At 36.8% G+C, this 26,807-nt stretch overlaps 1 protein-coding gene across 7 annotated transcripts in view; it reads right to left on the reverse strand.

Annotated features, from left to right (window-relative positions):
* Window positions 1–147: 147 nt before the first annotated feature.
* Window positions 148–26,807, reverse strand: part of LOC128015579 (ecotropic viral integration site 5 protein homolog) — a 56,150-nt gene continuing 29,490 nt past the window's right edge. For 6 of the 7 annotated variants that reach the window (XM_052599513.1, XM_052599517.1, XM_052599514.1 and 3 more), the window contains 17 exons: window positions 26,088–26,309; window positions 25,693–25,767; window positions 25,447–25,572; window positions 25,128–25,271; window positions 24,862–24,951; window positions 23,380–23,477; window positions 23,223–23,283; window positions 20,410–20,463; window positions 19,427–19,459; window positions 18,891–19,037; window positions 18,170–18,301; window positions 17,414–17,554; window positions 17,089–17,247; window positions 16,477–16,623; window positions 15,962–16,057; window positions 7,180–7,275; window positions 148–2,143 (listed from right to left, as the gene is read on the reverse strand). In XM_052599513.1, coding sequence (XP_052455473.1) covers window positions 1,871–2,143; window positions 7,180–7,275; window positions 15,962–16,057; window positions 16,477–16,623; window positions 17,089–17,247; window positions 17,414–17,554; window positions 18,170–18,301; window positions 18,891–19,037; window positions 19,427–19,459; window positions 20,410–20,463; window positions 23,223–23,283; window positions 23,380–23,477; window positions 24,862–24,951; window positions 25,128–25,271; window positions 25,447–25,572; window positions 25,693–25,767; window positions 26,088–26,309 — 2,094 coding nt within the window. In that variant the 3' untranslated portion in view covers window positions 148–1,870. The remainder of the gene's footprint in view (window positions 2,144–7,179; window positions 7,276–15,961; window positions 16,058–16,476; window positions 16,624–17,088; window positions 17,248–17,413; window positions 17,555–18,169; window positions 18,302–18,890; window positions 19,038–19,426; window positions 19,460–20,409; window positions 20,464–23,222; window positions 23,284–23,379; window positions 23,478–24,861; window positions 24,952–25,127; window positions 25,272–25,446; window positions 25,573–25,692; window positions 25,768–26,087; window positions 26,310–26,807) is intronic. The other variant, XM_052599518.1, reaches the window with a different exon arrangement.

The following is a 26,807-nucleotide window of genomic DNA, read 5'->3' on the forward strand; positions in this document are numbered from 1 at the left end:
ATATATATATATATATATATATTATTTATATATATATATATATATATATATATATAAATAATGGAGAAAAAAAGTTTTTCATTTTTAAAGACTTAAATTTTTTATTCTGCTCCTGCATGGGAAATAGCAAACACAGCATGACATTAGTTAAAAAACTATTGATTTATATTTTTATTGTGTGTCCAACATGTCCAGCTTCAACACATAGGCCTATCTTGCATTGTCAACGGTAAAGCCTCCAATGCCCACATGAGCATTCCACAGGGATTCACTGGAAGGTTTTAGTTTATATTCAATAATGTTTTTACTTTAGTGTTGTGTGCTTGGCAAGGTCGTTTTGCAAAGTCTTTATTCTGTAGGTGAAATTTTAAAAGCTGGGCAAATAGTTTACCAACTTTACATCCATCAGGATGGGTTTTAAGGCGTTTTCTCATGTGCTATTCATCTCCAGCCAAGCAAAACATTATAAATAGCCGACTGATAAGAAATAATTTCATTCCTTTGCTTGAAGATGACTTCTAAAGTCTTCAAATAAATCTCTGGGACATACAAGCTCATGGAGGAGAGAACAACAATGTAGAGTGAAGCTCGATTAAATATATGGCCATAAACAGGGAATAGTAGTATTTTTCATTGCCATTAAGTGATATGCATATCATCTGTGCAAAAATGCAAACTGATTCAGAAGCTAGGTGTTATGAATACGGATATGAAATAAAAGGAGGGACAGTGTGTGTGTAGATATATTCTCATTGGCTCTGAATGGCTGTGAGTGCTTGTCTTAAGTAAGGCCAGAAAAGTGAGAACATTGTTCCAGAGCCAACTCTCCCTGCCTTCAATTCCATCAGTTAGCCGGAAATCATGATTCATAACATACTCCGCATACCACATACTGTTGTTGAAAATATTATAAATCAGCAAGTATTTCATTGTATCTTCCCAGGCACAAAAAGATTCCATCCTGTGAAATGGAGAACTGACTAGGTCAAAGCTACAGTACATAAAATGTTACTGCATAGCAGTGTGCCAGGAAAAGGTGTTGCCTCCAAAAGACCTCCCAAATTCAGTAATAGATCCCTTTCAACTTAACTGTACAATACATTACAATATAGACACTACTTCCATTGAATACATATTTTCAAGTAATAATGGAGATAAAAAAAAATCGAAACATGTACATATTTACAAAAATGCTGGTTCGTTGACCCACACTTCATGAGTTCAAGACCCAATCATGTAATTCATGCCAGGAAAACAAGGCTTGCTAACTTTACTGTAGATATGACACCACTGTATTAATATGGAACAGTTTAATGTGCATTTAAAGATGATAGTGTTCCGTAATACATTTCCCTCAAAAGAGATGTGTTCACTGGCTTCACATGGTCTTATCGTAAAAAAAAAAATAAAAAAATAAAAGGTTAAAAAAATAAAATAAAAGCTATGAGGATGCAAATTCTTAATGCTTAAAACACTACACTATACAAAAAAAGTTTCTCGTAATGTGAAAAAACAAAAAAAAAACATGGGGTATTAGAAACACCCCCTTTTAAGGTTTGGGAATCTCATGCCACAAAATGTAGATTTTTATTACAAGGGTCTCAAAGAGCCTAAAGTGGCCCATTAGTCGTCCTTATTGAAGCTAAAATTAAAACCTAGTGCCAGGACATACATCTGATGCATTTTGGCAAAAACAAAACAAATTCAGATGTAAACCATGACCTTAAGAAAGATATGACTCCATAAGGCTTGTCAAGTTCTCCGGTTTGAGTCCCATGCTCAACGCCGCAGGCAGATTTAAAGGACGAGCTTACAAAAATGCTCTCCTTCTCAGAACTTTGAAGGCAGTTTGTCTGACCAATCCTGATGATCACACTGTTGTCGTCTTATGGCTGACATTTGAAGGCACACTAAGTCGTAGGGCATCTCCTTCCTCATCACCCTCACTTTCTGAGTCCTCCAGGTTTGGATGTAGTGTGTTCCGGCCTCTAACCTGATGTCTGCTCAGCTGGGGTGACAGCTTCACTCCGTCTTCATCAGAGGACTGGTAGGATTCATTGTCCCCTCCATAGTGATTGACTATATGAATCCCATCAAAACTGGGTTGCTCGTGTAAGCCCTGCTGCCCTCTTAAACACCGGATCTATGAGCAGAGAAAGAGAGCATCAGCACAACTGAAACTTTAACACCTCAGCCATTTCATTTGACAACATGCAAATAAATAACAGGAAACTATTTCTTCACAAAAGATAATGATAGGAACGCTAACACCAAAGCACAATCTCACCATAGAGAGCACCATCTATTTAAACAAACACATATAGTGGGATAAAGGGGTCAAAATGCAGACCTTTTTCAAAATATCTTTTGTGTTCCACTGAAGAAACGAAATGCATACAATTTTGGAACATGAGGTCGAGTAAATTATGAACGTTTTAATTTTGAGTGAACTATTTAAAAAGCAAGTATTAAGTCAGCAGGTCATCAGGACTTGAGGGATAAAATTATGTACCATATAGTAATACAACGTACCAAGTCCATCAAATTAAAATGGAAGTTCATGCTCAAAAAAGGGCTTGGGGCAAATGCAATAGCCAACTGTAAGGCTGTAAAATCCTAGTTTGAAATGTGGTTTTGAAATGAGAAATGTGCTCTGTGGTATAACACACAGTTGGAGATGTATGCATTCTTACCTGAAACATTCTGCCACAGAAAGAAAGACATGTGGGGAGAGACGCATTCGTGGGTATTTCAGTTTAACCACAGTCAGTAACATTGTTTCATGTCCCTTCCACAATACCATCTGATATTACTCTCATTTTAAAACAACAACGCTGCGCATGTGGCATTCCACTGCAGTGCACATAGAAGAGGGCTGATGTGTCATAGAGGCTACAGAAAGAAAAAAAGTCAAGCCGGAAGACGGCTTGATGTTGAGAGATTAGTTTGAATATGGTTTTGCGTGGTGCAAATGGGGCTGATTAGAGACGTCTACGCTGTTTAGCAACTACGTGATTTAAATAGCTAGCAGATACAAGACATCCATCCTTTTTTTTAAGATTAGTATTAGTATAATCAGGCTTTTATTATTTTAGGTTCAGCTTCAGGTGTTACGCCAGTGTTCGTTGGCTGAACGTCTGATGCACACGACACACAAATTTGCAAACACTTCGGGAGATTCAAAGTCGTCTTCCCATTGGTTGAATTCTACAGATTTCCAGGAGACGTGTGTGTCGTGTTCTTTAAAGTTCCGCCTGGAAACAAATATGCCATGACGCCAAACCACTCATGTTAGAAGAAAGCCGTCGTGGTTACAACTGTAACGACGAGTGCTTATCTGGATCAACTAAACACATTATTTTCAAAAGTATGTGAAATATGTAAACTACACCAAATCTTTAAAATTCGTTCAAGAGCTTTACACACAGGTCTGTTATTGTTGGGAAATTTCTATGCCCCTAAACATGACGCTACACAAAACCAAACTTGATTGGTTGCTTTATCTGTCAATCAAATGGACTCTTGGGCAGTCCTTGGCCATTCAAAGCGATCAAGGTTCCCAGACCTTTTGCCGTCAGTCTGAAGGACTGGATGCATGAGACTAGTATTTTTACAATGAAACGGACAGGCAAAACAAAACAGATCAAAGATATATATCTTTATTATTAACCAACTATCCCATACTATAATTAAAACAACCTGCTGCTTAGTAAACTATATGTATTATACATCAAATACATGGAATAATACATACTATATTTCGCATTCATTTATTAATATTAATTTGTTAATTATGAATGTTAGAAAGGCTGCACTAAACCTTGTTCATTTAAGTGTTCGAGTCTTTTGTTTACATTTTAAACATCAGCAAAAGAAAAGGAAAGGCTGCACTTATTATTACCTAAATTTTTATATATATATATATAATTTAGGTTTTAATAAATATTTATGCATAATAAATGTACATTTAGTTTTACCAATTTTCTGCATGTATCTTATTTAGTGTAATTACATGTATTATATTGGCCTCATATCGGCCAGATTGATTTCTCAATATCGGCATTGGCCATTAAAAATCCCATATCGGTCGACAACTAATTTTAATACATGTTAGAATTAACTCCAATTTTCCTTACAACATTCAAGTAAACAAAGCGAAAAAAATAACACCAACTTAACTTATTCATCATTACTTGTAATACTGAAAAATATTTATCGTAATCAGAACATTTAATTTTATTTGAAATTGTCTCATGACCCCTTGAAATAATTGTGACTCCCATTTTAAGAACCACCTCTATATAAGACAAGCAGGACGGACGGATGGTTAGACTTAAATTATTATAAATTAATTGTTGATTAAGATAAATTATATATCAGATATTTAAAAGAAATCATTTTAATATATGATTACCTAAAGCAAAAAATGGCTAAAAACCCATTTTAACTGTTGTACCATTGTTAAATGGCTCTTCTCTCTTCACTACACACCCACAAACATCCAAATCAGTCTTGTTCGTAAGGGTTTGTGGCTACAGACAGGATTCATGCTGCTGTTTGATTGTGCACGAAGAGGAACCCGGTAGGTTTTTTAGAGGTAAAGCTGTCTTGCTGCACTCTGTTGATAGGGATTGAGATGGCCCGAGAAAGCACGATTTAGTAGAAAGTTGTTTGACCACAAACCACCAGCCTTTTGTTGTCAGTATTAAGGAGGAGGAGAAAATCAGACTACATCCTGCACCCTGTATAAATCAATTAAATGCTTTCCGTTTTCTGTTCTGCTGTTCCACATTCAATTTAGCTTATATAATGTCTTATGTCTAACTGAAATACTAATGGTGTTGACATTTGGCTATATAAGTTGTATTAAACATCACACAGGGGATTTTTGAAACCCGTCGTTCCCACTTCACATATTGTGTTAACATTTCCAAACACTAAAAACTGCTAGTGATGTCAAATTCTAAATAAACTTTCCATCATCCACATCAACCTGAACCACCCACATAACAAACATCATTGGGCTGCAAAGAAGCTATTAAACCTGATTCTTTAGTGCCTAATAAAAACACTGCTTATTAAATTTACTATAAAATTTGCCTTCTGCATATTTTTCATGGGCCCGAGACACAAGAAAGGCATAGAAGTGGTATAGAAGTGGTTCTCAAAAATTTAAGTCAGCGACACCTCAAGTAACATTGACGAGAACTTGCAACCCACACTATCCCACAGCACAGTCAGACACCGTGAGATAAAATTGTAATATCCTTTTTTTTTTTTTTAAACACATGAATATTTATTTTTAACCATTACTTATATTAAAGGGGTGGTTGACTGCTTTTTTTCTTGATTTGTGTTTATGGGGTGCAGTGTAACATGTCTTCATGTGTCATAAATATTTTTTTTTTAGAAAGCCTTATTGTTCATATATTTTACTTTTGTTGTGAGCTTCTGTTTCCATTGTCATTTGAACGGCCGCTTGACTTCCTTTTTCTAAGATATCACTCCCTCAGAAATACGTAATGGGCTCAGACTGGTTAGCTGGCCCAGTGTGTTGTGATTCGTTAACCACGTACTACATGTTGTATGAAAACTTCACGTCGGAAACTTTCCTCTTCTCTAAAGCCGCACAACGTGGACCCGCCCCCTTTGTTGCATGTTGCCGGGGGCAGGATTTATGTAAATATCTGGGTTTGTGATGTAACAAACCTGGGAAGTAGCTCGTTGTAGTCCCTAAGAGCCGTCCTTGTAGGCATTAAACTGCCAGAATTAAAAAAGACGGCATCTCTGTTTGCATAGAACTTTCAACACTGTTTACTTTGCAGATATTGTAATGCTCAAACAGCAATATTACAAACTAACTAACGTAAATCGTATGAATGTATAAAATCGCAATCAACCACCACTTTAAGAAAAATATTTATTGTTATTAGAAAATTTAACTATGCCTTTTTCTCGCAACCCCTTTCACGGTCCCCCATTTTGAGAATCATGAAACAAGCAGTTTGGTAAAATTGATGGATGAATATTTTTAATGGATCTTTTGTGACGTTAGCCTTGAGACTAATTATTCATGTTGATCAATTTATTTTACATACTGCAAGTCATCTACGTTTAGTGCTTCCTCTGTAGCCAATTAACATGTGACATATTTTGAAGTGCGTCACTACCACAGAAATATCAAAAATCTCACTACCAGAAGTGGGCAACAGCCAAAACAACACATTGGCCACAAGAACGGCACCACCTACAGACGATCAAAAGTTTTCGTGCAAAGAACGCAACTAAGTGAATTCATGTAAAATAGTCAGCCCCGATGACATCTTAAACCTCTGGATTTGTTCATCTGAACATCATTCCAATGAAGAACTTAGTCCACAGCCCTCTATTGTAAACAATACCGATCCATGACTGTTATTCGGAACGGGACTCATACAAAAATGTGTGCAACTCATTCATAACTACAATATGAACACTTAGGAAACATATCTTGAGACCTAGTGAAGAGAAATTCTGTGTGGCGACTTCCTTCTTCACATCAATGACAAACAAACATTTGATGAGTGCAACCTTATATAAGAGGTCCAGACACAGGGTCGACAGAACAGATATCGGAGTGCTTCTATAACAGCACCTGTGAGAGGATAGGTGTAGCGCTAAAGAGTGTGATGGGGTGTGTGCCGGCAAACTGAAGTGCAGGAAGAGGCCACGCACAGGGTGTAGTTGACGCTTACAGAAACCCTGTGAAAAACTAACAAATCTGTTCAAAACGTTCAAAGCTTGTGAAAAAATGTAAAGATGAAAGACACATCAGGCAGGAAAAGAAGCATTTCATGGGTGGATAAAACATCACAGCTGCAGAGTAGACTGAGAATAAGACGGACTCCTAACAAATTCTTCAGGGAGTGTGCGCAAAACTACATGTGTAACTACTGCTTAAGATATACATCAAATCAATATTTTTCATAAAAAATAAAAAAAAAAAAGAGGAAAAATTATGAATGTTATTTTTTTTTGTTTTTTAAAAATGTATTCCTTCAAGTGTTTTTTTACACTTTATTCATGCATTCACAGATGTAGATATCTGTTGCCTAGCTTGTATTATTATTCTATCTATTCTTAAGTGTGCATAGTCTTATTATGTTTTGAAACAATGTTCATAAACACGTGGACTATTACCTCATGTTTGAGATCTGTTATCTGATCCTTGAGGTCTCGGATGTACTGGCTGGAGTCTGTGTTGTTGAGCTGACCTTGGACCTTTCCTTCTTCTTTCTACATGAAAGGGGAAGAAATATTTTACAAACAATATGCAACCCACCTAAGAACAAATAGAATTAATTGCCAGAATTCACTCAAAAAAAAAATTCTGCGATTCAACTTACTTCACGTTGTTCCAAACCTTTATGACTTTCTCTTTTCAATGGATTACAGTACACAGAATCTAGTAGACTACAGTTTGCAACTAGACGGATGTACTGACAGATGTACTGTTACTTCCTCTACAGTCAAAAATCTGGGGGTTATATATTAGACAGCAACTTGTCTTTTGAAAACCATATTTCCCATGTCCCAAAAACAGCATTCTTCCATCTTAGAAACATTGCCAAGCTACGAAATATGCTGCCTGTTTCTGATGCAGAAAAGCTAGTTCATGCATTCATGACCTCTAGACTCGACTATTGTAACGTACTTTTAGGTGGTTGTCCTACTTTTTCAATAAACAAGCTACAGGTAGTCCAAAATGCAGTGGCTAGAGTCCTTACCAGGTCAAGAAAATATGTTTTCTTTACAGTCTCTGCACTGGCTTTCAAGTTTCGTATCAGTTACAAATGATCATTACATACCTATAAGGCCCTAAATGGTTTAGCTCCTGCGTACCTAACTAGCCTCCTACCACATTACAATCAATCAATGTCACAAAACGCTGGACTTTTGGTCGTTCCTAGGATAGCAAAGTCCACTAAAGGAGATTTTTCGCATTTGTCTCCCAAACTCTGGAATAGCCTTCCTGATAATGTTCGGGGTTCAGACACACTCTCTCTGTTTAAATCTAGATTAAAAACGCATCTCTTTCACCAAGCATTCAAATAATGCATCTCATTAATTGTGACTGCAGTTGCATCTGATCAACTGCGCATTCTTATTCTTTAGCTTGGGTTAAACTAATGAATTTTACTTTGTTGGAACAGCAGCTATGCTAATTATGTCTCTATTTGTTTCTCTGTTTTGCCACGGGATTTAACAACTAGGATTGACAAGCTCCAGTCTGGATCCAGAACACCTGAGAAGAGATGATGCGAACCCTGAAACAACATACAGAACTAACAAATATTGCTACTTACTATGCAATCATATAATAATTGCTGTTAATAATGTTCATTGTCATGTTGACTACGTCTTAATTTTTCGGAAAATTCCTGTCATATGCACATTAACTGACAGTCACCACTTATAAGCTACTACTAAATATTGTAGACGTAATTTTCTGTAAAGTTGCTTTGCAATGATTTGTGTCGTAAAAATTGCTATACAAATAAACTTGAATTGAGTTCCTTTAGCTCAAGTGGTAGAGCATTGCGTTAACAAGTGCGAGGTTGGGGGTTCGAATCTCAGGGAACAGAGATTATTAAGAGAAAATTGTTAGCTTGACTGCAATGTAAGTTGCTTTGGATAAAAGCGTCTGCTAAATGTATAAATTGAATTTAATTTTAATTGAATCAGAGAATACAATTTCAGTTTTATATCTGTAGCTCTTTCCCATGCACTATAAAGGTATTAAAAAGTACCATTAATGTAGCTCATATGATAGTGTTCTACAATCTTCAGTCTTCATCTACAGTGGTTTAGTAACTGCTACAACTAGATCACAGAGTGAGTGAGTTAAACTCGAGAATCGGATCAGTGCAATTTGTGAATGAATCAGTGAGACCAGTTTTGGGAACTGTATCAGCTGATTCACTAAATAGACCTGACCTACAAGAATTATTCCTTCTTGTACTGGACCTCACTTCTCATCAATATGCCACAAAGCCGGAGAAGATGTCAGTATGGTCAGAAATGTATATTTTGATCCTTGCACACAGCTATCATATGGTTGCAGAAAATTTGTGTAATAAAGCACACATATACTTTCACTTTAATGGCGCTTTTTCAATATTTTGGAACTTGACTGCTCCGGACCCCATTCATTTTCGGGTCAATACCACTGTAGGGTGCCTTTTGGTGTCCTGTACCTAAATAAATTAATTAAATTTAAATAAATGTATGCATTTAGCAGACATTTTTATCCAAAGTGACTTACAGTGCATTCAGGCTATCAATTTGTACCTATCATGTGTTCCTGGGGAATCGAACCCACAACCTTGCGCTTGATAAAGCAATGCTCTACCAATTGAGCTACAGGAACATTAATAACTAATAAACAATAAATGATAAATTAATAAATAACTAATTTGCCATGATAACTTTACATAAAAATTATTATGAATTGGTGTTATATTAGGCTAAGTTTTTATATTCAAAACAAAAGCATGACTTGACTCTTTAGATACATTTTCTTAATGTATTATTATTATTTTTTTGTGTGTAAGAGGATGCATGTTATGCATGTCTCATGCACTGCTCATTAAATTTGAATGATAGTAAAATACTGTCAAATCATAAAATGTTATTGTGTTCTCCTATTAATATTCAGTTAAATAGGAGATAACTCAATTTGAGTGTAATTATCATTTGGTAATAAAAACAATATTTTTATTTAATAAAAAAAATAAGAGTTTGTCCATGTCCCTTGAATGGTTGTCCACCCTGTCGTATATTGGATATCTGCCCCTTTAAAAAAATATCTATGTGATTGAGGATGTAATTATATTTATTATTATGAAAACATTTTTTTTTTTAACTTGAATAAATGTTTAATTGTCATATTTTGTCTTGATGTTTGTTGACCCTGTCATCTTAATACTTTTAGAATAATATTTTAAGTAATTCAATCATATCTATATAAACCAGTGTGTTCAATAGCTAGGTGTGGGGGCAATAACAAAATTCTTCCTAATATCCCAGTTTTCTCCAAATAAGAAAGAGAGTTTCTTTAAAAACACATGGTTTACAAAATCTTTTATGCATTTACAATTCGAAAGTAAACAAATAACCCTGTTTAGGAAGGGGACATCATTCCTTTCAGAAAATATAATTTGCATCTTAATTTTGCAATGAAAATGTATTTAACAGAAACATATATGTCCATGCTTCGAATAATGGCCCATAATAAAAAATAAAAAAATGTGGGAACTCAGCCAAAATGTTTCTACAGTACTTGAGTGTCTACTATTTATGACATGACAAAGCGAATGGGAAATTAAAACCACACCTTTTGAGTATTGTGTGGGTTGAAAGCCACTCTATGGAGATATTGACCCTTTCATTATACTAAAATGCCAAGATATATATTTTTTTTTACCATTCACATTTTGCATTCCACAGAAGCATGTCATACGTGGTTTGGTGAAGAAATATACACCAAATTTTCGTTTTTGTCAAACCTATCCCTTCCTTTAAGAAGTATGTGGGAGTGAAAAATCTGTTGGGGGTGTTGTGGTGGCCATATTGGTTTACATATACGTGAACAGATTGTGAGGCTATAAACGCGGTTGTGTTTTTGACTGCTACTTAAAGCCTTGGGGGAGCTGCGGTATTAAACAGACGTGTACACACTACATAACATGTTTACCCTCCACATTCGCACCTGTTAAAAAGGGAATCAAAACACCGTACAAACATGCTGCAAAGAGCCGTTTTCCTCTGTATTGGTAGTTATGGCATGCCACACAGGACAGAGTGAGTGAAAAAGGAGAAGAGGTGCAGAAAGGGGTGTGTTATAGAGGTACTGAGGTAAGAGCAATGCATGCACAAACACCCTCCTAGCAGGGAAGGGTGTTTTCAATTCCTGTGGTCTGCATTCGGCTGAGCTTGCAGCTCTCTGATAGGCCGAGGATGGGGATGGCGAGGGATTTAAAGTGTTCTTCCAAGAATTTGTGTTTTTCTCGAGGTTTCTCCCCCTTCCCCCATAGTGCTGTGATAAGGGAAAGGCAGTTAGCTGACTTCCTAACACTCAGCTGCATGAAATCAGCAGGTGGCAGGCTGCAGCTAGGGACATCAAACGTCTGAACTTCAGTACCCCCCCTAGTACAACTGAATGGGCTCGTCGATGAGAACCCAGAAAATCTGAAATATATGTTCTTCCTGATTAAATTTTGTTTTTGTCGATTTAGTCTAGTGTCGCCTTCTAGGTTATCAAGTACATGATAGTTTCTATTAAAAAATATAAAATCTAATCAAATAAAACACTAAAAACTAGGGTTGGGTTGACTGTCAATTAATTTCAATTGTTATTCGGTTTGATGAACCAATATCGATTCTTAATTCCGATGAAGATCATTTAGTATATGCTGTTTTTTGTTGATACTTGTACAAAACTTCACTAAACATAATTCGCAGCACGCCTGGCATCCACCAATTGCATTGAGCTTTGTGCTTTCTTAAGAAAGGAAGCTTTTAAATGCTGAATAATTTATCATGAAATGTTTACTACTAGTTATACCACAAAATAAATATGAATAAACACCAAGAGAACTTGAGTGTTATGTCTCATGTAAATCGCTCAATCAATGTTTTGGAACCATGGAAAGATTGTCAAGAAAACAATCAATCAATGTCACGTACAGTAACATTATATTTACATCAGAAAAAAGCTATTTATTTTCTATAGGTTGTAAGTCAACCATAAAAAATAAGCACTTGATAAATATATGCACTGTATTACTTATTAAAGCAGTGATATCTTCATTATTTAATGTATAATTGAATAAATATCATGAAATCAAGTTATGAGTTTAAATCGGTTTAAACTTAAACATTAAATGTAGAATGTAGAAACAATCAAAACTTAAACACAGCAATTCAAATGTTTGCATGGAACTTAATTTCAACCTTTAATTTTACAGTATCGTACCAGCTGACAGGGTTCTCTACATAGTTTACAGATTATTTGAGAGAGACTTTTTCCTTACAGTACCATGAACTCCCCAACTCAATCCGAGCAGCTGAGTCCTTAGCCATCTTCAAGAATCGGCTTAAAACACATCTCTTCCATCTTTATTTGATCCTCTAACTTTAACACTCACTATTCTAATTCTATTCTTTAAAAAATCTAACTACCTTTTTAATCTTTTTGTTTTCTATTTTCTTTTCATTTATTATGCAATTGTATATGTATGTGTAAAGACCTCTAACTAGCTGGCTCTATTCTTTTATTTTTTTATTCTATCTGTTTTCTTTTTATTTATTATATTAGTTAAAATCCCATGCTCCGTGTACTGTGTTAACCTAACTGAGACTTGTTATAGCACTTATATATCATTGCTCTTTTGTTGTTTTTGATTGCTTCCACTGTCTTCATCTGTAAGTCGCTTTGGATAAAAGCGTCTGCTAAATGAATAAATGTAATTTAATGTAATGTACTGTACCTCATCTATATCTACATGATATTGAATCAAAATTGGAATTAAATCAAGAGCTTGTAAATCAAAACCATCAAATTGTGAAAATCAAAACTGAACTGATTCAATACCCAGGCCTACAAGTACATTTACAGTACAGTAAATTTTAATTTAATTTAAATTTATGCATTTAGCAGACGCTTTTATCCAAAGCGACTTACAGTGCATTCAGGCTATCAATTTTTTTTAACATATCATGTGTTCCCAGGGAATCGAGCCCCCAACCTTGCGCTTGACAACGCAATGCTCTACCAATTGAGCTGCAGGAAAACTATGTACAGTATAATTATAAAATATCAGTTGAAGTGTAATGCCGAACTGCATTAAATTATTTACACAAAACAAACTTCAAAGACTTCTATTACAATATATTTACACAAAAAATTTAAACGACTTTCCAGGAGCTAAAATACTTTCAGAACGAGTTAAAATATTTTCACAAAAACCGAGTTAACCACTGTTTGATCAGTTCAAAGATTTGAGCTCACATTTTTTTTTTTTTTTGAATGTTTTCACAATCAATAGGTAAACAGCATAACCGTTTCACACAAAAAAGCAGAACAGAACTGAGCCACAATGACTCGATCAAATGGTGATTCTGATGAACTTGTAGTATTAGAGTTGAACTGCTGGCCTGATTCAGCGAAAGATTAAAGTTCGTTAAATTGAGCAATTCTTATCTGACGGAACAAACTCTGTTGTGACACTCTTAAATGTAAAAATTGAAAATAATCTCTTTAAATGCTCTCTACCTCACAATGAACTTAGCCGATCAGATATAGACTAGAAACTGCGTATTAGTTGAAACGTGGAAACAAAATGCAACACCTCCAAAAGTCACATATCCTGATGAATACATATTTGTTCTATAATAGGTTGGCATGGCAACAAACACAGTCAGTGTTTCAGATTGTTATGATTTGAGACGTTTCTACGAAGTGTCATTGTTCCCCTCTGCAGCAACGCATTAGTATAGTACTACTGAGATTTCTCTATTGCTCTTTCTTTTCACGTTCATGCATGCATCTGCCAAGCTAAATCTCTCTGTTACAATAGATCATATGAATGCTGTGCAGCAAAGCATAAAGCAAAATGAGAGCTTTGATTATAGCTCAGTGTGTTTCTCTGCCTGATAGGAAGTGGTTTCTCATCTGGTAATGAAGATAGCTAAGCTGTGGTCCCATGGGCCATGCAAGCAGCCGTTTCAACCCTGAGCTCAGCTAGGTGTTAAAAAAAAAAAAAAAGAAAAAAAAAAAACCCACTTCACTCCACTCGAAGTTAGACAATAGATCATAATGCTGAGGAGGAGCAATGCTGATGCTCTGCATTTTTCTTGTGAAGGCTTCATTCAGTCTTACTTGCATGTCAGTCACAATAACTATTAAAAGACTCGGCTCTGAAACGTTGTGTGGGTGTTAAGAAAGGTGTCTACATCTCCTGTATGCTGAGGAGTCGGGTTAGTGTGTTGGTGTTTGGTGTCAGACAGACCTGTACGTTCACTTTAAAGTGGATCTTTCCAGTGAAAATAAAAACCATACTCGCACCAGGTGACTCAGAAAGTCAGTCCAGAGAAAAAAAAAGGGCTGTGGTGACATCATGGTGTTATAATTTTCCAGCAATGGGACATGTCAAGTTAAGAGTGGGCGAAAGGTGAGCGAATAAATAATCGCGTTGATGCTAAATCGGTAACGATGATGAATAGAGACGCAACTTTCAAAACACTTCAGAAGATATTTAAATGACGCCTCAACCGATTACATTTTTTATAGCGATTTAATATTATTTTTCTTTGTGATAAAATATATGTGTGTCAATTTGCACAGAAAAAGACTCAAAGCATTTTCCAAACTGCATTAAAACACAAAACAAAACTCTTGACCCTGCGATAAACATACAAAATACAGTTTCCCTCAGCGCTTTATGGATTTAATCTTAAATTTGTAAAGATGCTGCCGAGCTGCTATGCTTGTTTAGGATCTATTCATTACAATTATGAGGTTGTCCATCATCATTTACTGATAAACCGGCAGATCTGTTTGATTTCTATCAGCTACAAACCACCTTAATCAGCTTCTTTTTAAACACGGACCAGAATGTATAAATCTCAAATAAATGAATTAACAGCACTAATGTGGCACTTAGAATAAAACAGCATTCATTAACTTAAATGAAATCAGATTTCAGTCACGAAGTGTGTTCACGGGCAGTTTCTCTTTCTTTCATCAATTCATTCTCATCTTCACTGGATTTTGCCAACAGCCTAGAAGCGAATTAAAATATGGTGAGCCAGATCTGTTGCCCACAGCCCTCAGGGTAAAAACCATGTAGGTAGCCAAAACCACAGAACCACAGCTAAGAGCTGCACATGCCTGAGAGGAGCATGCTTGTCTAATCTGATATCTAGCAACCTGATGCAATTTCGGCACACAACAATCACTCCCGTACACGGAGCAAAATACACCACTTCTCAAGTTTGATCTAGGAAAGGAAACGGCAAAGTGAGGTGATGCAGACTGACCAACATCAGCCTTCATAGATAAGTACAGAAAGTGCTGAAGAGAAAAGCTTGCGACAGAAATGAACACACTCTCATAAAGGTGAGATTTAGTTTCGAACACAAAAAAGCCCAGTTTATATCTGTCTCAGGAAGGAAAGTAAAACACCCCACACTGATGACATACTGTGCTAATCTTTAAAATAATTCGGCTTCCTGCATGGGGAACGCAACCTCTTCAGAGAGCAGCGTTTTCTCCGAAGAGATCAAACGTGTGTCTCACTTCTCACTTTAATCCAGTAAATCTTACTAATAGAATCTTTCCCTCAAATCAAAACACACCTGTGTTTCAATCAGGGTCAACATGTATTTATAGCTCTATTTACGAAAATTGCATTAATTACAGTAAGTTTCAACTGATTTACGTGAAACACATGTGTTTACACATCTTACTACAGGATTCTATAGTTTTTTTTTTTTTTTACTATCTTTTACTTTTAAATCAACAGTAAGCAACAGCTTTTTAAGTGATTTTAAGGCATCTAATATATATATATTGTGTACTATTTATAAAGGATTTGGTTACAATTCAAAATGAATTTAAAACAACAGAAAAAAATGGGGCCGTTTATACATGAATACACCTTCTTATCTAAAAACTACATGCTCAGGAGAACCGTGTCCACAAAAAAATCCCTATTATTTGCACACTAGTGTTTAAATGTGTCACAAACTATGTGGACAAGCAAAAAATGCTATGACAGCCTAAAGATTTCATCTCATCGCAAATGTAAAAATCTAAGGGGTATTCTAGAAGCTAAGAGACCGAAAGGCTATGAGCAGCTGTGCTAGGGAAGGACTGAATTGTAATGGAATTTGCAGTGAATTCTGTACTTCTTTGTACCTGGATCTCAAGCTCCGAGATCTGCTGCTGAAGCTCAGCCATGGCAGCAATATTATCAGCTTCTCTCAATCTCACTGCCATCACCTCTTCTTTATTCTGTTTGAAAGAGAGAAAAAAACTGTGAAACGAAACCACTGTGAACATGCATATATAATCAGCTTTTATTGAATGGCTTATTTTTGTACGCATAGCTGAGAGCAGAGACGCACTGCGCATCTACTGCTGCTCTCAAACTGAAGCGCTGAAACAGGAACTACTAAACCCTATTTAAAGCCAAGTCACGAATGAGGAAATGTAACCAAATCATACAAAGATATGTTAATAAGAGGTATATTTTGCTTTTTTGTATCTTTTTATTTTTATTTTGACAGAATACTTGAATAAAAGGTGTACTCTTAAACTAGAATAAAGACAATATACTTAAAAAAATAATAATGATGAAAAAAACAATCATAATGCTATATAATCTATTTAGATAAAGTCCATGTTTTTGCACCAATCTGACTGTCACTAACCTTGCACTCTATTTCAGCCTGTTTCCGCTTTGTCTCCTTCAGCTCAGCATGCAACGTCTTGTTCTGGTTGGTCAAAACCTGCAGTCGCTCCTGTAGATTTCGTGCCTCTAGTTCTGCTCGCCGCAGCTGATTACCATGTATCTGATTCTACGAGTGAGTAAAAAAAAGAAATAAGTAAGTACAAATCTCTATATGTTATTTGCCGTTTTCTTTTTTTAAAATAATAATCCCAAAATAACCAAACTCAAATCTGAAGTGATAAAGCAGTGCCCTAAACTCAATAGAGTGAAGCCCATCAGAGTATAAATTGATTAACTTTGTCTCCCTCTACTGGCTAAAAATGTGGGTATGCTCTCTGACGTGTTTCCTGTGTAAAGTCAGTGGCCAACAGTAAATGCTTCAAAACATTTAATTTGAGTCATTTTATGAAGAGTAATTTTGTTCTGTGGTAGTCAATTATTTTGGTAATATCAGATAACCCATCCTAAAAAAGATGTAGATGTAGCCAGTCAAGTATCTTAAGTCTTGAACAAATAATTATTAATTAAGACAATCTGTATATAAAACAGCCTAGAACACTACTACAAAGATGAGCAAGCATGTGAATGAGACCTGGGTCTCCTGTTCCAGCATCCTCTGTCTGATTTCTCGGAGCTCAGCCTGTGCCTCTGCCTCTCTGAGCCTCACGCTCATCAGCTCATCTTGAAGCTCGCTCGCTGCATTCTTCCTCGGACTGTCTTTCCAGCGGCCCGCCGTGCGCGCAAGATGCCCCTGCACACAACACCAAAACACCTTACTCAAACATTTGTAAGTTAAACAGAAGCATGAAAACAGCACATGGTGAAACTGCAATACAATACAGCTTACACACACACACTATTACATACATTCTCAGATTGTGGATAAAACAGCTGTCTATTTGAGTTCAAGTATTCACCTGCCAGTGCTCCTCCAGGTCTCTGACCTGCTGTCTAAGCTCTTTGAGGCCTGTTAGAGCCTCTGCCTCCCTCAACTTTACACCAATCAGCTCCTCCTGAAGACGCACCACATTATTCTCATCTGGCAGGGATGCATTTCTCTAGAAATGGAAACAAATGTACACAAAAGAGTTTAGACACAATGAGCGCTTGTAAAACATAATGAACAGACAGCAGTTTTCCACAGTCAGGATGCTGGAGCTGGAATCATTCCATAGAAACAAAAGACAAAAGGCAGCTCTGACCCCAAACAAATAACTGCTAAGATATGTTCATGTCTGCACCAAGTAAAAGTCACTTAAAATCACTGAAGTGGTCTATAATGGAAACACCTGATGCCATATCTTTAAGTTTATACCGTTGTTCCAAACTTTGAGGTCAGTGAGAAGCCTCTTATGCTCATCAAGGCTGCATTTCATTAATCAAAAATACTGGAAAATGTATAAAATATTACATTAACTTAACTTTTATATTTTGATATATTTTACAACAGATAAAATATATATATATATATATACACTGAATTCAATTAAGGATGTTCTCAAAACTTGCAATATACATAATGAAAAATCTTTATTCATGAGCATTTTATGTAGCTAAGTATCCTGTTTGAAGATCTTGACTGAACACTAACACGTGCACCAGCACCCCTACGGTGGAAAACCACAACCGCCGATGGCTATGTGAGCTTGAGGAAATTAATAAAGATCTTCCACCTTCTCCATGTCGAGAATCTTGTCCTGCATCTCTTTCAAAGCGCATTGAGACTCAGCCTCTTTAAGGCGGGCCTGGACCAGTTCCCTCTCCAGCTGCAGGATGAACTCCTCAGAGTAGCGTGGGTTCCCCTTCTAAATATAAATATATATATAAAAAAATAATTATTGTGTGACCAAAAATTCTGTCAATCATAAGTCGACCAGTCAGTGTTAGGAATGAATACTCATGCTCATTTCATCCTAGCTTCTCTCCACTAGTTTTACATTAAAACATAATGAAACTGAAACACAACATTATGTAAAACAGCACTTTCCCCATAGAAAATGATACATTATCTGCTTTTTTCTCTGTGGTGAGCATGTGCTCATTAATTATTGTTGAGCCATATTCTGCCCTTCGGTTGAGAGTGTAGATTGTATTAAACAGATGGTGACACTCATATTTGACAAACTCTTACATATGCATAAGCCCCACTTGGCACTGTTGTGCATGTAAATTACCTCAGCTCTGCTGTTCTGATCTGCAGTCATGCATGTAAAGAGCATCATTACAAGAGCTGCCGTTCACAGCTCTGTGATCGCTGAGATTTTGATTTATTTATTTTTTTCTGAGAAATGAATCAAGTTAGGCTGCTACTGTTGATGTGTTTTCATACGGTTTCTGTGTTCGAAGAGCAGGCCTCTCATCCAGGAGGAGCCACCGTCTCTGAACAGTCCTTACCGCAAACGGCTGCTGCTGGAGCTGTCGGATGTTGTTTTGTGCTTGCTCCAGCAGTGCGCTGGTCTCCTCATTGTGTTGTTTGACCGTGGCCAGCTCCCGTTTGACCAGGTAGTTCTCCTCTGCCTCTTGGGCTCGTGTCACCTGACCCTGACGTGACCAATTATGGATGAGGGGTGAGCGGAGAATCGGAATAGGTGGAAATGGACGCATGGATTGAGAAAAATAATGCTGGCTCTCAAGCTCTGTCATGCTGTTAGCAGTTTTAGGCTTTCAATTTAGCACTAAAATCTGTTTCAACTATCAAAAGGGGGATTATTATTGTATTCCACCAATTATCAGGACTGCAGCCCAAAGATAATAAGCACAGTGATGCCTTTTCCCTGAAGTTAGAAATCGCAGCATTTGCCTTATTTGACTCTTGATTGTGAGTAGGTGTGAGATATTGAAGCAAATCAAGGAAATGAAGCAAAGCTACAGATCGAACTGATAAAGAGGAAAGAAGAGTTCAGTGGTGTAGAGGAGAGTGAAAATTGTACCTGTATCAATCTATCTGCCAAAGAAGCACTTTCCTAAAAACAGAGAAAATCCATAAAGGAAAAAAGAAAATAGAAGAGAAATACCAAAGGACATTACAACACCAAACAAAATGAGACTGATTTGACAGAACAGTGTTCTTTTTTACACCCCTACATTAAAACATTGCAGAGACTTGGTTTTAGATGAAAATGTACAGCTTTGAAACAGTCATAGTGAGGTGGAACATGGTTTGAGCTTGGTTTTCGTGCTGTGGTTGTGAAATAAAGCAAGATTGTGACACCACAACAGGGTGAAAGTGTAAAAGGAGGCCAAGCAGAGGACAGTGTGAGCATCAGTAGTTTGAGAATACAACAGTAACTGGTGTCATTTCAAAGCCTGTGGATCTACCATATTTGTGTGACAAACGCGGCCATGGGTTACAATTGTGGAACTTCTGAAGGTGTTTCAGTTAGTATTTCATTTGAGTACAAAGGTTCCATGCGGGGAGGTGATGGAAGGTGAGTAGGTGAGTTTTTTTTTTTTTTTTTTTTACTGATCTGCACCATGGGCTTTCTTTTTCATGCATGACATAAGCAGAGCATAGTCCAACATGCACCACTGCAGGTTTGGGTTTTCACCCATGCTCAAACAGTTCTAGCTCAGAAGACAGCCTGTCAGATAACCACTTTGGCCTGAAATTAGTACATGTAGACAACCATATCATATCCATGTGTATACCCGATAGGGTGATTTTTATTTTTTTTGCACTACTTACCAGCCTCATAAAACACAAGACGTTTTCCAATGACATGCGAACAAGCCAGTTATGATACACCCAATGGGGTGTGTTCAAGCATTTGTTATTGGTGACACCAAGGAGATGTCAAAGAATAACTGACAACAAGGAGAGCCATGAACCAATTCAAGCAAATATGGGATGACATAATGGTGTATGGATGTTTGAATGATAAATGATTTGCTTTGCATCTTATTTATAACTTACTTTCTCCAGAGTGTCTATTCGCTGCTTCAGGAGTCTGTTCTCTGTGCGCAGTCTCTGTAAAAGTGCGTCGACATGAATAATGTTAGGCTGCAGTACATCAATATAATATTTCAAAGTACCAGATGCAATGAACTATATCTGCAATATTATTGTTTAGTTTGGGTTTTATTTCAGTTAATAGTATTTATTAAAATATTTACTACTTAAAATGGATTGAGAAAATTAGTATAATTTTAGTTAATTGTAGTCAGTTGACATTTTGTCACATTTTGGGGGTTCTCAAAGTTAAGTAAATGTGTACAGGGGTCAATGGAAAACTACAGCAAATATGATTTCTCTGTTCCCATCTGCTTCAATAGGAAAATAAAATAATTATTAAAAAATGGAAGAAATATAGACAGATTGATTGAAAAATATAAAATTTGTAATACACTCACTGCAATTTAAAGGGGTCATATGATGCGATTTTCAATTTTTGCTTTCTCTTTGGAGTGTTACAAGCTCTTGCTGCATAAATATCATCTTTAAAGTTGCAAAGACTAAAGTCTCAAATCCAAAGAGATGTTTTTTTATCAAAGTTAAGACTCTGCCACGCCCTCCTAAAACGGCTCATTCATTCTACGTCATGTGGAAATAAGTGTGTAATGCCGCCCAAATGTTCAAGCAAAGAAAGGCGGCATGGTTTCAGTAACTTTACCACAGTAAGAGTTAAAACAGCCATGTCAGACGCTGTGTGTATGTAGGCGAAAGCACTGTATTTGGCCTTCCGAAAGTAGATGCATTTACGAATCTTTAAGATTACTTCCAACAAAATAGCAATGGTTTATATGGACGACCGTTTCATAAACCTAGGAGAGGAGGTAATTCTGACTTTGATACAACAATCTGGTGCTTCTGAATCACCCACTGTATGTATGTTTTGTTATTGGTTTAAGTATTTTCTATTGAATGTTCAAATGCAGAGTTTTGCATGTCGTGTGTCGTCTTTACATTTATTTTGAACGATGAAGCTCGCGATTAGGGAAAGGGGTGTTACATTTCCGACGAGTGCTTGCGGAGTTCGGCCAATCACAATGCACTGGGTCAGTTGGCCAATCAGAGCAGACCGCGCTAGTCGGAAGGAGGGACTTTGCAGAAAACGACTGTGTGAGAGAGGCGGGCAATAATGTACAGTATTTGAAAAATAATGTGTTTTTTTTTACATTAAAGCATGTCAACATATTCTGTTACACCAAAAACACAAAATAATGATCTTTAAAAAAAGCATCATATGACCCCCTTTAAAACCAAGAAGAGTTCTATAAATGCACATTAATAAAAAATAAAAAAAAACATATATACACATACATACACACACACCTACAGGATTATTAGGAACACCTGTTCAATTTCTCAATGCAATTATCTATTCAACCAATCACATGGCAGTTGCTTCAATGCATTTAGTTGTGTGGTCCTGGTCACAACAATCTCCAAACTGAATGTCAGAGCGGGAAAGAAAAGTGATTTAAGCAATTTTGAGCGTGGCATGGTTGTTGGTGCCAGACGGGCCGGTCTGAGTATTTCACAATCTGCTCAGTTACTGGGATTTTCAAGCACAACCATTTCTAGGGTTTACAAAGAATGGTGTGAAAAGGGAAAAACATCCAGTATGCGGCAGTCCTGTGGGCGAAAATGCCTTCTTGATGCTAGAGGTCAGAGGAGAATGGGCTGACTGATTCAAGCTGATAGAAGAGCAACTTTGACTGAAATAACCACTCGTTACAACCGAGGTATGCAGCAAAGCATTTGTGAAGCCACAACACACACAACCTTGAGGCGGATGGGCTACAACAGCAGAAGACCCCACCACTCATCTCCACTACAAATAGGAAAAAGAGGCTACAATTTGCACAAGCTCACCAAAATTTGACTTTTGAAGACTGGAAAAATACTGCCTGGTCTGATGAGTCTCGATTTCAGTTGAGACATTCAGATGGTAGAGTCAGAATTTGGCGTAAACAGAATGAAAACATGGATCCATCATGCCTTGTTACCACTTTGCAGGCAGCTGGTGGTGGTGTAATGGTGTGGGGGATGATTTCCAATTGGCCATCGTTTAAATGCCACGGCCTACCTGAGCATTGTTTCTGACCATGTCCATCCCTTTATGACCACCATGTACCCATCATCTGATGGCTACTTCCAGCAGGATAATGCACCAGGTCACAAAGCTCGAATCATTTCAAATTGGTTTCTTGAACATGGCCCTCACAGTCACCAGATCTCAACCCAACAGAGCTTTTTTGGGATGTGATGGAACGGGAGCTACTTGCCCTGGATGTGCATCCCACAAATCTCCATCAACTGCAAGATGCTATCCTATCAATATGGGCCAACATTTCTAAAGACTGCTTTCAGCACCTTATTGAATCAATGCCACGTAGAATTAAAGCAGTTCTGAAGGTGAAAGGGGGTCAAACACAGTATTAGTATGGTGTTCCTAATAATCCTTTAGGTGAGTGTGTGTGTGTGTGTGTGTGTGTGTGTGTGTGTATATAAACTAAATTTACAATGTGCATCAAAGTCTATGAACTATTGTTTATAGACTGTGTTTACTATGGTCTTGCATTATTGACAATATTTTCCTGTTTAACACTGTAAAGCTGCATTGAAACAATCTATAAGGTATAATAAAGTGTAAATTAAAGGTGACTTGAACAATGTCCATAAGTGTGTACAAATATGAATAACAATACAAAGAAGAGTGGCAAAAAAATTTCTGAAAGTTATCATTTAACAAAATGCACTTAGGAGTGGGATGTCTATGTCACCTTGATCTCCACCTGTTCCTCCATCTCCTTGGTTTTGATTGTAGTGTACTCCTTTTCCAATCTGCCAAGGCATTAAGAAACAGTTCAGCAATCATCAATGTCCAAAAACATACTTAAAAAATTGAAATAAAAATCACGTTACATCATTTACACTCACTTTTTCATTTTCTTCGCATTGTACTTGACTTGATATGCAGCCTGGATGACTTTGTCTGGTCCACTTTCCAGCTGGTGTGGGATCACCCTCTGAAAGTGCTGAAGAGGGAAAATATCAAAACTATAATATTAATGCTTAATAATTATAATAACTATTATTATTGTAATTACTATTATTATATACACTACTATTTATACCTGTGTTGGCAAAGCTGAATTTATAGCAAGTATTGAGCACATTTACATGCACGTTCTTAAGCCGATTATGCTTATAAAGATAGAAATGTAAATGCGGTAACCCGTTTTATTTTATTGAAGTTAGCTCATAAACCGCACAAGCATAAACCGGTTGACACAGGTTGTTTTTTGCCTCTTACCCCAATTTTGTGTGCCATGTAACCGCAATAACCCCCTTTCTGTCGGCTTGTTGAAGTGTGCATGTGTGATACGCGACAGGAACGCATCGCTAGTGCAGATTTAAGCACGTCTAGACCGAGCAAAAGTTTCGCAGTAAAGAAAGAATGGAATGGAAATACATCACAAAAGCAGACTCTTTCATGACTCAGAAAATGATAAGTGTTCTCATCTCGTGCAGCAGAAGTAGAAGTGGTTTCATGCATTTATAACTGCATGAGAGGATAATATGAGCTGTAAATTTCACACTGACATGTTGCAAACATTACCATCACAACTGATAAACATCTGGAATACTCTGAGTCAGATCCGCAAATGGTTATACTTTGATGTCCCTAAAGGGAAATAACCTGATTTATTAATAAAGTATGTAAACCGGGGAAACCTGGTTATTTGAATAAGCTTATATTTGTGAGTTATCAGCTTACTGGTGTGCATATAAACGTGCTCATTATTCCAGTCTTCACTGGCACATTATCCTTCAGAATCCATTCTAATATGCTGATTTGGTACTCAAGAAACATTTCTTGGTTTCTATTATTAATGTTGAAAATGGTTTGCTAAATATTTTTGTGGAACCCATGATACACTGCCATTCAAAAGTTTGCAATAAGCAAAAGGTTTTTTTTTTTAAAGTATTTAAAAAAAATATATTTTATTCAGATTATTTGATTTTTCTATGCATCAAAGAATCCTGAAAAGATGTATCAAGGGTTCCACAAAAAACCACCACCAAGCAGCTGTTATAACGGGTAATGAATACTGAAAATACTCAGAATACTCATTTTATTTAAAAAGAAATAGAAAATATTTACAAACAATAATGCTTTAATAACTGAAACAGGTTTTCAGTTATCTGTAAACCAAAAGTTACGCAGACAAATGTAAAGAACTTTTGTATTTTGCTTAAAAAAAAAAACTGTATATTTGTACCACTTACTGATAAAAGCCCTAGACTCTAATTGTGGTGTGGTAGCTTCAAGAGAGACCATTATCAGTTAGCATAGCAGCTATAATTAAGATAAATGTAAGTTTATCCTTGAGAATAAAATGTTAATAAACACTCCACCTGCAACATTCCCTCCATGTCCAACTGCATGAGCTCAGTCTGATTCATCTGCAGGATGGCCATCCCCACACGAAACACAATCTCTAAACCCTGTAAGGACACCTACTGGTGAGAACTCAAGATCTGAAAATATTTGCAGCAGCATTAAGGAGCCAACAGAGGGCGATAGCAGACCACTGAAATCCACCAGTGTGTTGTGTTCTCAAATGAGCTTAGCATGCAAAACACATGAGAGGTAGAGAGAGAGACAACCATTAAAGTCTTACCTCACACATGAATATATCAAAGATCCTGGTGGCGACAGGAAGAGGAAAAGAGGTAAGAAAGATGGTGAGGAACCAAGATGAAGCATACATGGAGGTGTGGAAACTCTGGGCCTGGAAGTGCACATGGAGCTCTGGGAGCTGCTCCTGCAAGGAGAAACCCAAAGAGACTAAAACATCACCAAGATAAAGCAATAACTATCCATGATTCATAAAATCATTTTAATTTAATTTAGCATGCAATGGATATAAACAGTAAGCTAAGCTTGATTTATTTTTTGAGGAACCAATTAAAAACTGATTTCAGCAGACAGTCACTGACCTGAATCATACATTCAAACTGATACATGCAGAGGCCAAGTTCAGCCATACTGGGTTTAAAGAGCTCTCTCAGCCTGTAATCCTGCATCAGTTTCACAAACACACAGAAAGCCTCTTCTTCTGGCATCTGCGAGAAGGCAACAATTATAAATCACACTATCACAGAATGTAAAATAGTAATAATAACAATGCTATTATTTAAAAAGTGATTTATAGGTACATTTTCTTTTTTTGCATGTGATAATACCTGCATTAGAAGAAGGCCGACAATGAAAGCACTTCCCTGACAGTAGCCCACCTCTCGATCAACCAGAGAATAAGCCTGTAAACACAAGTTATAGTTATAAAATCATTGCGGAGTTAAGAGCAGAACTAGATCTGTTATTTCCACATACTACTCAAATAAAATAAAAATAAAAACTCCAGTGACCTTTAGGTTTTTTCCTGGTGTAAACCGTTTTTAAATGACATTAAAAAAAAACTGATGTCAGGTGGTGTACAGGTTAAAGATTTCTTTAGGTTTATATTCTGCATGAACTGCACCTATAACTAACTATGAACCAACTACTTTGTCTTAGTTCAAAGAGATTTTTCTGATATTAATTATACTGTTGCCATAAATAAAAGTACCTAATAACCTACCTTCATAACATTAAAGAGCACCTCCTGACCCAGACTGTCCTCCTTAAAGAACTCGTGCTCGGGGTAGGTACGAGCGATGTCCCTGCGGATGAGTTTTTCACAAGGCGAGGTCATCTTCAGCAGCTCAGAATACTGCTCCTTTATGGTTAGAGTCTGGGCATTGCACAACAGCTGCCACACTATTGCTCGGAAGTGATGTGGAATGCCTTTCCTAACCAGTTCCTAAGAAGAAAACAACAACAACAACAACAACAAACCACTGATTTAAATATTAACACAAGGTCAGGACATGACATATTCTAACTTAAGAACCAGTACATACGCTGCCAAATCTAGAGGGCTGTGTAAGATACCAGTTTATTTGAAGCATTTACACATTAAAATAACTCAAGGTTCCAAGATTTTCAGCATTCTGATGTTCTCCTAAGGGATTAGTTGGTATTTCAGACAGGATAAGACAATTTTATGCTGCTAAATATAACCTTATCAGAGATTTCTACAGCAGAGCTCTGGTTTTGTAACCATGTTGGACCCGATTAAGCGGTTTCTTGTGCTCATCTACACAGAAGATTGTCTCAGACGGCTGATTTGTACAGCTGGTCGTTCCTGTGAGGGTCTGAGATGAGAGTCCACCTAAACGGTCAGCACGGAGATTCTTCAAAAGCACTCTAGGGGTGTGCTAGAGATGTGTCTTTGTTAGAATACCAGGTTGTACTAAAG

This window comes from Carassius gibelio, chromosome A6, assembly GCF_023724105.1.
Source record: "Carassius gibelio isolate Cgi1373 ecotype wild population from Czech Republic chromosome A6, carGib1.2-hapl.c, whole genome shotgun sequence".
NCBI classification, from domain to species: domain Eukaryota; kingdom Metazoa; phylum Chordata; class Actinopteri; order Cypriniformes; family Cyprinidae; genus Carassius; species Carassius gibelio.